Source organism: Dichomitus squalens (assembly GCF_000275845.1).
Source record: "Dichomitus squalens LYAD-421 SS1 unplaced genomic scaffold DICSQscaffold_23, whole genome shotgun sequence".
NCBI lineage: Eukaryota > Fungi > Basidiomycota > Agaricomycetes > Polyporales > Polyporaceae > Dichomitus > Dichomitus squalens.
Genome location: NW_006766905.1, coordinates 306,890 through 318,607, shown reverse-complemented (window position 1 = coordinate 318,607; position 11,718 = coordinate 306,890). Strand labels below are relative to the sequence as shown.

Sequence of the window (11,718 nt, the reverse complement as noted above, 5' to 3'; positions counted from 1 at the left end):
TTGACCCTTCCCACAGTGGTGGTCCCGCTGGGTCCGTCGTTGCTGGCCGTCTCGCCTATGCCGACCCCACCCTCAAGGTCATGCTCATTGAGGGTACGTACAGACCTGTTGGAGCCCAAGTCTTGCCTTTGACATTATGTTGTGCTAGGTGGTGCAAACAACCGCGATGACCCCTGGGTGTACCGCCCCGGTATTTACGTGCGCAACATGCAGCGCGATGGGGTGTAAGTGCCTTTGGGTCCTGCAGAGTCACGAAGGGTCGCTTACCACAGTATCCCAGGAATGACAAAGCCACGTTCTACACGGACACCATGAAGTCGTCGTACCTCCGTGGTCGCCAGGCCATCGTGCCTTGCGCGAATATCTTAGGCGGTGGTTCCAGTATCAACTTCCAGATGTACACTCGTGCATCCGCTTCCGACTGGGGTAAGTTGGTCGAGGACGTATAGTAGTAACTGTTAACTTGACTTATACTACACAGACGACTTCAAGATGGAGGGCTGGACCGCGAACGACCTCCTCCCCCTCATGAAGCGTCTCGAGAACTACCAGAAGCCGGTGAACAACGACACTCACGGCTACGACGGCCCTATCGCCATCAGCAACGGTGGACAGATTCAGCCTGTGGCTCAAGACTTCCTCCGCGCAGCGCACGCCATTGGCGTTCCCTATAGCGGTAGGTTTCAGATTCTCAAGGTTTTCGCATCTTGAATAAAAGATGACACGCGTTCGCGGCAGATGATATTCAGGATCTGAAGACCGCTCACGGCGCTGAGATCTGGGCGAAGTATATCAATCGCCATACCGGCCGTCGTTCCGATGCCGCAACTGGTATGGGCCATACTACTTAGCCATAACGTAAACCGAGTAATGATCCTTTCCCGCAGCGTATGTCCACAGCGTCATGGACGTGCAGAGTAATCTCTATCTCCGCTGCAACGCGCGCGTCAACCGCGTCCTCTTCGACGGGAACAACAAGGCCGTCGGTGTCGCCTATGTGCCTTCGCGCAATCGTGCGAACAATGGGCAGGTCGTCGAGACCATCGTCAAGGCTCGCAAGATGGTCGTGTTGAGCTCCGGTACGCTCGGTACTCCGCAGGTGAGCGAATCTTCGGGCCCTGTATGTCGTGCGACATGGATCTAAATCGGTCTTTGGCGTAGATCCTCGAGCGCTCTGGTGTCGGTAACGCCGAGCTCCTGAACAAGCTGAACATCCCCGTCGTTAGTGACCTCCCGGGCGTCGGTGAGGAGTACCAGGACCATTACACTACTCTCTCCAGTGAGTCGCTCTCCTGACTTAGCCCGCGAAAGATGCTGATTGTCTTCACTTATCTCAACTTCCTAGTCTATCGTGTCTCGAATGAGACGTCGACCCTCGACGACTTCCTCCGTGGCGACAAGGAGGTCCAGAAGGAGCTCTTCGCCGAGTGGGAGACCAGCCCGGAGAAGGCGCGCCTCTCATCGAACGCCATCGACGCTGGATTCAAGATCCGTCCCACCGAGGAGGAGCTGAAGGAGATGGGCCCCGAGTTCAACGAGCTCTGGGACCGCTACTTCAAGGACAAGCCCGACAAGCCTGTCATGTTCGGCTCCATCGTCGCGGGCGCATACGCGGACCACTCCCTCCTCCCGCCTGGAAAGTACGTCACGATGTTCCAGTACCTCGAGTACCCCGCGTCGCGCGGCAAGATCCACATCAAGAGCGCCAACCCATACGTCGAGCCGTTCTTTGACTCCGGCTTCATGAATAACAAGGCCGACTTCGCGCCGATCCGCTGGAGCTATAAGAAGACGCGTGAGGTCGCCCGCCGCATGGATGGTATGAGGGCTTTCTCGAGCCTCTGCAGTTTTACAGTTCGCTCACGTTTGCCCACAGCTTTCCGCGGGGAGCTCGCCTCGCACCACCCGCACTTCCACCCCGACTCATCTGCGGCATGCCGCGACATCGATATCAAGACCGCGAGGGAGATACTCCCGAACAGCTTGACCGTCGGTATCCACATGGGTACGTGGCACCGCCCGTCGGAGCCCTTCGACGCGTCGAAGGTGCACGAGGACATCAAGTACACCGAGGAGGATGACAAGGCCATCGACGACTGGATTGCGGACCACGTCGAGACCACCTGGCACTCGCTCGGCACTTGCGCAATGAAGCCGCGCGAGCAGGGTGGTGTTGTCGACAAGCGTCTCAACGTCTACGGTACGGAGAACCTCAAGTGCGTCGACCTCTCGATATGCCCAGATAACCTCGGCACGAACACGTACTCGTCCGCCCTCTTGGTCGGCGAGAAGGGCGCTGACCTCATTGCTGAGGACCTCGGTGAGCACTTCCTGGTACAGTGTGTCGACCCCTGTTTTTTGACATCGCGAATTGCAGGCCTCAAGCTTCGTCTCCCTCATGCCCCTGTTCCGCATGCCCCCATCCCGACCGGCAAGCCCGCGTCTCCGCAGGCGCGGCGGTGAAGCCCTTAGGCGGTTCATGTTGCTCGCTTGTGACCCATAAGCAAACAAGCTGTAATTCTACCCTTCTCGCAGGAGACACTGTATTCTCCACCCAACAGTCTATGTATGTACCACCAGCGCATGTACCATCGAGTTATGTTGTATGTACGAATAGCCTACCCTAAGCAATCTCCATACCATGCCCTCTGATCATCTGACCCCGAGTAGTGTACCCATTTCCTCCATGTCCAATGGCAAGGAGCCCAAGCACCATCAAAGGTTTGCTACCGCTCACAGGCTGCTCAGCTTCCACCGCGCAAAGCTATGTAAGCGCTGAAGGCTGAGCCACGGACTTGTGAATGTCGAATGTCAGTTCACCAGATGCAAACGACTGTAGTGGCGCCTTCACAAGCTGAGAACTGACTCTTCACGACCCGTATCCCCACCGTATCGAATTTGCACAAGGAGATCTAGACAAGGATGAGCTTTCCTGCTGTCATCGGTACCCTGTTTCATTATGGTGTGTGCCTCGCAAGTTGATGCGTTCCTAGATACAGCTCCCACCAAGTATCTTGACAGCCTGTAGCAGTACAGATCATGTAAACCGGGCTGACGATCTACGGTGTCATGCGCTCGTTCGGCGTTCAGCGCTCAGCGCCTGCACCATCTGCCGGGATTCGATGGATCGGATGCAGTCAGACGTACAATGCACGGAGTAACGGATTGGCGAGCATGCCTCGCCAGTTGCAGCGGCCACGACGAGACTTCGGGGGTGCATGCGCATCGCATCCCGTTGAAACTCGACCAAAAGTAGCTCTCGTGGGGGAGAAGATAGGCTGATATCGCGTGGATACGACATGATTTATGGCACGTAAACCCTTGCATCGAGTGCATCTGGAAGAGAGAGGAGACTGGCACCATTCCCGACCCTTTACAGCGCCCTTGGCTTCTCTTGAGCCTTGTCTCCCTCGTTTCCTTGACCATTAATTAGAACAAATGAAGACGGCTGGGGCGCAGTGGTATCCACGTTGGTGGAAGTATGCCAGAATCGACCGTTAAGGTTAAATGTATGCGTGATAAAATGGACTCGGAGACGATCAAGCAGCACAGTATGTTAGACCAGATCATGTACAAGGAAGATATGCGCACGGACTTCGCTTGTTCAGGTCGAATTCAGTGGCCGCATCAAGGAGGTCCGGGGACCGGCGCAAGATTAATGTGACGCGTCGAGGCGCGTCCGAGGCGCCCGCTGCCACCGACGCGTAGGACTACCCATTTGGGAAACCGTGGGTACTTGCTGTCTGCGGGACTGTTTTCGTCCTTATACCCGCTTGTAAAGTCCTCCATGCCCTGACCACGACAACGGTACAACAGCATACACGCCTCCCCTCAGTGCGACGATTGACGTGCCTGTGACGACCACTGACGATCCCAACGCCTGGTACTACCCCTCGCTAGCGATGTCAACGCCGACGAACTCAGATTCCCCCGCCGCCCCTTCTGGGCGTCCTTCGCCTCCCAAACGCTCAAACTCCGTACCCTTCCCGTCGGAGAGTGGGGAGGAGAGGCTGAAAGGTGAGTGAAGTATCACAGCCCTCCAGCTCACTGCGTTCAACGTCAGGTACAGAGTCCCATTCCTCCTCGTCCAACCTGACCAGCTCTGACAAGCTTACCGCCCTTCCATCGCAATCCACCCCTCTCCTCGACCGCATCAGGACAAGCAGCCGCAATGCCCGTAGAACTGCTGAGGCATCAAGTTCCCTCACTTCCATTGACTCCTCTTCCGGAAGCTTGGGGGCGTTGGGGGCCTTGCATTCCCTTCCTGGAGCCATACGACAGAGCGAGTCCGACTCCTCGGTTACCAAGGATACCCCAAGGCAAAGGAATGAGAGCGAGCGCTCTCTCCCTGCGTCTTTCCCGAATACCAGACCTGGTGAGTCTTTCGCTTACGCACCTTCTGCGTTCTTTCTCTACGGATGGCCGGGGAGTTGCGCGATTGTTACGCGCTATACTCTACACCGAAACACTGCGGTGACGCCCTAGGATGCATATCGTCCCTTGCTAAGGGCGTTCAGCAGTCCACTGCAATTTGCTGTTTGCTAGTCTCAGAACCGGCATTGCGAACATGCATGAAAAGGAAAACAGAAGAAGAAGGCAGGGCTCGTGTCCGGACAGTCTGGTGAACTTGGTTTAGGCAGATGAGGGGCTTCCCTCTTCGAGTTGCCGAGGAACACGGAGAGATGCGTGAAGCCCCATCTTTTCCGTATGCAGAGCGGCCTTTTTATCACTACGTCAAGTAGTGCTCTGCACGGCCTCAACATCATAGCTCAGCACGCATATAGTCATGTCCGATACTTTTTGCTCTGGTATGCGGCGCATACATCCGCTTTCCGCCGAGTGCTTCAGGGCTAGCGTTGTTCCGTATCCCTCAGCAGAGGGCCAGACTCACTGGTTGATGACGTTATGAGTTTCGGGATTCGCAGATTGATTTGTATGTCCCAAAGATATATGTGCAGGTGCTCACGTTTTGCTGCCGCAGCTGCCGCAGGTCGCTTTGGACACAGCGACTCCGCCGTCACGTCTCCCTCTCTCCGCTCACGCGAGGGTTCCCTCCGTGGACATGCGTACAGCCAGTCCCCGCCTCCTTCACGTGGCCATGGCCAAGGGGGGGCAAGGCACCCAACGCACAATCTCTCCCCTGCAATGCACGCCCGGGATACGTTCCCGACACCGTCTTCACGCTCTCCTGCCCAGTCGCGCGCAGCGTCGCCCCTGAGGGTTTTCCACGGCTTTAACTTACATCGCAATCATACCCGCGATGACCCTTTCATACCCCCTGATCCCTTTAGCTCGCATATACGTTGGTTCGGATTTCGCCGCGAGCGTTCCCCAACACGACCCTCTGAACCCCCCTCTCCGGCCTTCTCCCCGAAATCCGGTGCAGAGCTCCCATCGACGCTGCCGCTGCTATCTCGTCTCGCTGCAGCTTTGTGTCCCATACGGAGGCGCAAGGCCGCTGACGAGGACGAAGACGAGGACGCAAAGCACCACAGAAAACGGAAAGGTTGGCGCGCCTTCGTCAACGAAACGAACTTCTTCTTCACATACACCCTGCCGCGCATACTGTACCTCAACTTCCTCCTCCACCTCCCCGCGCTCTACTGGCAGCGCGTCGCACGCGTGTTTGAGGACGCCGAGCTCAGCAAGCCCGAGATGCAGCGGCTCATTGACGCGTGCGGCGACTTCGCCCACGACCCCTCCGTCGACGCTGTCATCGCGACCGGGTTCGCGACCCCGACGAATAACGCGAAGCCCCTCCCGAATGGGCTGCCGTACCCGGAGGAGTGGACGCCGCCGATGGTGTCGCCAGCTCTGGCGCGGTTCAAGATCTCGTGGGAGAACTTCGTGGACACACTCATGCGCGAGTGGAAGACGTTCAACCTCGTCTCCGCCTTGTTATGCACGTAAGCATTGACATCCTGGCCTCCTAACATGCTACGCGCCGACGCTTACGCCCCCTTCTGCTACACAGGACCATCCTAACGATCTTCCAGATCCCAGAGGCGGCGGGAGATCCGCTCACGCGCTGGTCCGCGCTGCTTTCGCTCGTCTGCGCGCTCATCTCGCTCTCGTTTGGGTGCGTGTACATCGTGCACTTCGGGACGATGCGCTCCATGGACCGCGCAAGCCGCTGGGCGGAGGAGGCGCGCAAAACCCGCGCAGCGCTCCTCTGGAACATTTGGGTACTCCTCGCTACCCCCGCCGTTTGGCTCGCGTGGTCGATGATCGCGTTCTGCGTCGCCATCCTGTCGTTCGTCTGGCGCACTGGCTCCGCTGCGGACCCCCAAGGGGGATACGCACCGCTGAGTCGGACGCAGGCGCTGGGGGTGCGGGTCGCGATCTCGGCTGTGTTCGTGTTCGGGCTGGTGAATTTCTGGATGATCATCACGACCTTCTCTTCGTACTCCCACATCTCTGTGCGGAGGGACAGGAGGAGCCGCTTTGGACGTGGAGCAGGAGCGGCAGTGGCGGCGGCGGGGGGCGAGGAGCGCGAACGGGGACGGGCGCAGAAGCACAAGCCCAAGACACAGCCCGATGAGGAGAAGGAGAGGGAGAAAGAGAAGGACAGGAACCGTGTGTCGGACTCGATGGTCGGGCTTGGGTTGACGGGGCTTGGCCAGGGGTCTCCCGCGAGCGCAGCTGGTGTCATCCTCGAGAACGTCGACCTGGAGAAGGGCGAGGCGATGTACCTTTCGGGTGAGAGGATGGGAGCGCTTGGAAAGATGTCTCCCAGGGTGTCGCCAAAGTTGTAGTAGGGTTTGGGGTTGATTGTGTTTCGGGGAGGAGGATGGGAGGGCGCGGTGAGGCATCGTGTCTCATGGCCTCCCTGTCGACCCTCCTCGAGTTGTTCCTTGTATCGCACACAAGCTTTTAGAGGTATGTCCTTGTCCTGCGCTCGGCAAAAAGAGAGTTCGTCTGTGGCAAGTGCTGACAGTCGTCCTAGTCTCGGACGTTACTTTGCATCGCATGAAGTTCATGGACACTGCACGTGTATACCAGTATACCATTCAAGCTCGCTGTCAATTTGTTATCGATCACTTGGCATATCGCAATACTATTGCATGAATACCAAACAGCAGGAGCTTTTTCCAGCAAATTCGGTTTCGGACTCCCTGCGACAAGCGCAGTGAAGCGGACGTTCGGCGATCCTTATGTCACTCGGGCTTGGCATAGTGAAAACGACAGCGGCCCGTCAGTATGTTTCAAATCCGGTCGGGATGCGGAGAGCCGTCTTCGCATCTGCCACTGCCGTTCAGTGGCTTGTCTCTCTTTCAGATTTAGTGAGTCGTCCAATTTTGAAAATATTAGCTTCGACCTGGTAGCTGAACTAGGAACCGGTCGTGGTGTGTTGTACTTTCATGCACCTCTGGGCTACGTTGTGCACTCTGTTCCCAGAAATTCCATTTCAATCTCGCGCACCGGACGTCATCCTATGGGCTTCTCAGACGAGTGTGGCACACGACAGGGCCGAGGAGAAGGGTTCCGCAGCACTCGATGAGTGATGCTCCGGTGAGTGTCCGCGACGACTGATTCTTTCCTGTAAAATGTCTACGCACTGTGCACATGGTGCACAGTGGTTTGTCGCATGCCGGGCGGATGGCTGCGTACGTGCGGAGACAACGGTGTACGCTACAAACTCCTTTTGTGTGGCCAAGTCTCTTTGCATTGTACGAATGCGACGGCGCATCTTGCGTGATGAGATTGCTCAACTATATGAGTGCTCGGGACCTGAGCCCGTTACCATGGATCCGGTACATGCGCGAGGCCTGACGTGATCGCACCGGATGTTGTACTCCAGCCAAGTAAACACATTGCGGTGCCAGACCGGCCTCTTGTCTCACGCAGGAGTCGTAGACGAAGGACTATTCTGCTTCGGTGCCGCTTTCTACTGAGCAGGGGACTATCCCCATGATATTCCTGCATCGGCACAAGGTGGTGGTGTCTGGGTCGTTGAGTACCCTCTGCGGCCGCCTTGCGCCTGTGCAATATGGGGCGTCGCATTCTTTTGAATCCACCGATTGTGTGTAGAGGGCGGGGAAGCGGACATGACCATGAGAACGCGCAGCAAGTCTGCGCTGGTGGAACTGTCTTTTGGTGGGAATCGCCAGAATGATGTGCCTTAGGCATCTTTGCTCTCATCTGTGAGTCTCTCATAAGTGACAGCGACACCATAACGAAGCGAGACATACGTCTAACTCACTGCCCCACACATTAGTCCGAGAATAGGCGCGCTGTTCTCGCGCTCGGATCAAGACTGTCTCATCGTAAGTCCTGGAAGTCTCATCACTGAACGTGAAGATGCTTAACACTGACTTGTCTGAGCTATAGCGTTCGTTGTTGACGAACCTACGTGACTGTCCAACGTGACTAGGGACGTCGTGTGAAGATTATTCTCGAAGCCCTGTCCGTCTGACGTGTGGATCCCACCGCTCGCGCGCAGCGGGAACTCAGGTAATTTCTTATGCGCCAAGACCGGACTGTTTGCTCTATGTGAACACCGACTGCATCTGACAGCCTGTCGGGCTCGATGCCTACCATAATCGTCCGTCGACAAGTCTCAAGTGATCTTTCTTCGCTGTACGCCCTAACGTCAAGGCTTTCCCAGATCCACATGCATAGGTTGTTTCTCACATGGCTAACAGAATAGGATAGTTGTTCCAGCATCGTGTTGACCGGTCCGTCGGATTGGTGAACATTACGAGTCGCTCGGCCGACACAGGTCATGTCGAGACGTTTGTCACGAGCACCACTTACAGGCTCTACCTTACAGGATAGAACATCAAACTCGACGTACGTGCACCTTAGTTTGAGTACTAGGTAGAGGATCTATATTTAGTTTCTTACGACTGCTCCCACAGTAGTGCCAAGAACTTATGGTGGAGCGGAGAGCTGCCACTGCGTTTTCCTGTAGGCGCAGCGAGGAACACGAATTTTCTCAATGCCAAGATGGTGTTGCACCATCTCCAAGCACTTTTAGCCTCAACGCTCCCTGTTCAAAAATTGGACAGGAGATCGTCAGGGAATCTCTGGGCGACACCATGCCGGTATATAAGAGAATTGTCGAAGACGATCCTCCTCCAGCCTCACATCTCTAGCTACTTCCAAGTACAACTGGGTCAACCTCCTCGCTTCCATCAACATGCAGTTCAAGAACAACTTCATTTTGCTCGTCATCGCGGCGGTCGTTTCGTCCGTTGCCGCTGTTCCTGTGAGCTATGGTGTAGCTCATCTCATCCATTCCCTCTCTTATTTTTGTTCTCGCAGCTTCCGGGTAGCGTCGAGGTCGCTTCACCCACTAACGCTCTCGTCGACAAGGGCATCGTAGTGGACATCCCTGTCAGAGGCCGAAGCCCCGCCAAGGTCGAAGCTCGGGACCCCCGTCACGGTGGTGACTCAGGCAGCCGTAGCCGTCGCGGAGTATGTACTTTTGCATCACCCTCGCTTGCCGAGACTGACTCTGAGTTCGCTCTGCCAGCTCGAGGCTCGCCGCCATGGCGACTCCGGCAGCCGCGGTCGTGGCGACAGCAGGACCCGTCGTGACGTATGCATGCCTTTGACGCTGTTAAAACAGTAGACTAACAGCTACTGCTTCTAGCTCGAGGCTCGCCGCCATGGTTCCGGAAGTCGCGGTCGTGGTGACAGCAGGGATCGCCGCGCTGTAGGTCCCTCGCACATCATATTTGGATAATTCTGACGGGTTGAAATAGCTCGAGGCTCGCCGCCACGGCGACTCTGGCAGTCGGGGTCGCGGCGACAGCAGGGATCGCCGTGCGGTAGGCAACCTTCCAAGTTCTCATATAGATCAGCATTTAATCATACCCTGTCCAGCTCGAGGCCCGCCGTCATGGTTCCGGAAGCCGTGGCCGCGGTGACAGCAGGGACCGACGCGCTGTAAGTTGATCACACGATCACTTAGGTATAGGCCTCTGACAGAGTATTGAAGCTCGAGGCTCGCCGTCATGGAGACTCAGGCTCTCGCGGCCGCGGTGACAGTCGGACTCGTCGTGAAGTACGTTACTAGCCTGTTATCACCTGAACGCTTTATTAACCAAATACTAGCTCGAGGCCCGTCGTCACGGCTCTGGGAGTCGCGGTCGTGGCGATAGCAGGTCCCGCCGTACAGTATGCCACCAACACAATGTTCCACTATTTTTGCTTACAAACCTTCATAGCTCGAGGCTCGCCGCCACGGCGACTCCGGCAGTCGCGGTCGTGGAGACAGTCGCGATCGTCGTGCGGTACGCGCCACTTCAGATAGTCACGCATCTCTCAGGGATTGATCGTCTCATTCTGCAGCTCGAGGCTCGCCGTCACGGAGACTCAGGTTCTCGCGGCCGCGGCGATAGCAGGACTCGCCGTGGAGTACGTTCCGAATGAATGTCTTGCAATTCGCTTTCTAACTCCTAGTATGATAGCTCGAGGCTCGCCGTCATGATTCTGGGAGCCGTGGCCGTGGTGACAGCAGGGACCGCCGCGCTGTGCGTTGCTCACACATGCCTTGTGTGGAGAATGCTGACATCTTGAAACAGCTTGAGACTCGCCGTCACGGCTCCGGGAGCCGCGGTCGCGGCGACAGCAGGGACCGCCGTGCGGTAGGCACCCTTTCGAGTTTGACACGTCGCTCTCTAGTTGATCACTAGCCCTTCCAGCTCGAGGCCCGCCGCCATGGTTCCGGAAGTCGCGGTCGCGGTGACAGCAGGGACCGCCGCGCTGTACGTCGCTCGCACATCATATATGGATCATTCTGACATCCAAGCAGCTTGAGGCTCGCCGTCATGGCTCGGGCAGCCGCGGTCGCGGCGACAGCAGGGACCGCCGCGCGGTAGGCACCTTGCCAAGTTGTCCACATCGCTCTGTACTTAATTATGTGGTTTCTTCAGCTGGAGGCCCGCCGTCATGGCTCCGGCAGTCGCGGCCGTGGCGATAGCAGGACCCGTCGTGGAGTATGTCGATAGCATCCTCTTCTCAGGCCACCATTGACAGACAACATCTCAGCTCGAGGCTCGCCGCCACGGCTCGGGCAGCCGCGGACGCGGTGACAGCAGGGACCGTCGCGCTGTGAGTCTTTTGCATGCCTTACAAGGATCCTTCTGACACGTGAAGGAAGCTTGAGGCTCGCCGTCACGTTTCCGGTAGCCGCGGTCGCGGAGACAGTCGCGACCGCCGCGCGGTACGTTTGCCTCCCTGCGATTAACATTGCATGCGACTGATCTGCCCCTATGTAGCTCGAGGCCCGCCGCCATGGCTCTGGCTCTCGTGGCCGCGGAGACAGCCGCAGCCGCAAGTAAGCACCTGGTGGCACAGTGCTCCTCTGGGAACGACTCGAAAAAAGACAACGGAATGTATACGCGGACTCGAACGACTCATCCATATGCACTCCTTTCTTGTGCTACCCGTCTCCGCTCAACGCGAGTTGGGATTGGGACAGCATGTCTCTTACGGTGTACGATAGCTCATTCTGCGGCGCTGGGACTCCTGTCGCCGTAGATTGAAAAGGGTTATGTAGCTTGTCGTTAGTCGATAAATTGTGGAACGGGAATGATTTTGGGACTGGCATCGTCCTTGATTCTGATTGGTGATTTGCAGCGACTGTATTCGGCGGCTCTGAAACCAATCGGAGGAACTGGTACATGACTACAAGTCTGATACAAGAGAATTATACTGCAAGACGAGAACCGAACATACGATAGCAATACGAGGGACATAGGGCTGGAC

At 56.9% G+C, this 11,718-nt stretch overlaps 4 protein-coding genes across 4 annotated transcripts in view; all 4 read left to right on the top strand.

Moving 5' to 3' along the window:
• Positions 1 to 2,652, top strand: part of DICSQDRAFT_181599 (alcohol oxidase) — a 3,801-nt gene extending 1,149 nt beyond the window's left edge. Inside the window, exons 7-11 of the mRNA XM_007367191.1 lie at positions 888 to 1,099; positions 1,162 to 1,279; positions 1,346 to 1,819; positions 1,877 to 2,320; positions 2,378 to 2,652. Coding sequence (XP_007367253.1) covers positions 888 to 1,099; positions 1,162 to 1,279; positions 1,346 to 1,819; positions 1,877 to 2,320; positions 2,378 to 2,463 — 1,334 coding nt within the window. The 3' untranslated portion in view covers positions 2,464 to 2,652. The remainder of the gene's footprint in view (positions 1 to 887; positions 1,100 to 1,161; positions 1,280 to 1,345; positions 1,820 to 1,876; positions 2,321 to 2,377) is intronic.
• A 1,324-nt stretch (positions 2,653 to 3,976) lies between these two features.
• Positions 3,977 to 5,355, top strand: DICSQDRAFT_137897 (uncharacterized protein). Its single transcript, XM_007367190.1, has 3 exons — positions 3,977 to 4,017; positions 4,070 to 4,375; positions 4,982 to 5,355. Exons 2-3 carry the CDS (start codon positions 4,328 to 4,330, stop codon positions 5,216 to 5,218), a joined length of 285 nt encoding a protein of 94 aa, XP_007367252.1. The 5' UTR covers positions 3,977 to 4,017; positions 4,070 to 4,327; the 3' UTR covers positions 5,219 to 5,355.
• Positions 5,356 to 5,655: 300 nt separating this feature from the next.
• Positions 5,656 to 6,880, top strand: DICSQDRAFT_108072 (uncharacterized protein; the record flags this gene model as incomplete). The annotated part of the gene is made up of 2 exons (XM_007367189.1): positions 5,656 to 5,906; positions 5,975 to 6,880. 2 exons carry the CDS (start codon positions 5,656 to 5,658, stop codon positions 6,753 to 6,755), a joined length of 1,032 nt encoding a protein of 343 aa, XP_007367251.1. The 3' UTR covers positions 6,756 to 6,880.
• Positions 6,881 to 9,142: 2,262 nt separating this feature from the next.
• Positions 9,143 to 11,490, top strand: DICSQDRAFT_127952 (uncharacterized protein; the record flags this gene model as incomplete). The annotated part of the gene is made up of 19 exons (XM_007367188.1): positions 9,143 to 9,211; positions 9,268 to 9,420; positions 9,479 to 9,573; positions 9,599 to 9,661; positions 9,711 to 9,776; positions 9,832 to 9,894; positions 9,947 to 10,012; positions 10,063 to 10,125; positions 10,176 to 10,241; positions 10,300 to 10,365; positions 10,419 to 10,481; positions 10,533 to 10,595; positions 10,644 to 10,715; positions 10,763 to 10,825; positions 10,884 to 10,946; positions 10,999 to 11,061; positions 11,087 to 11,173; positions 11,229 to 11,287; positions 11,456 to 11,490. 19 exons carry the CDS (start codon positions 9,143 to 9,145, stop codon positions 11,488 to 11,490), a joined length of 1,338 nt encoding a protein of 445 aa, XP_007367250.1.
• Positions 11,491 to 11,718: the final 228 nt, after the last annotated feature.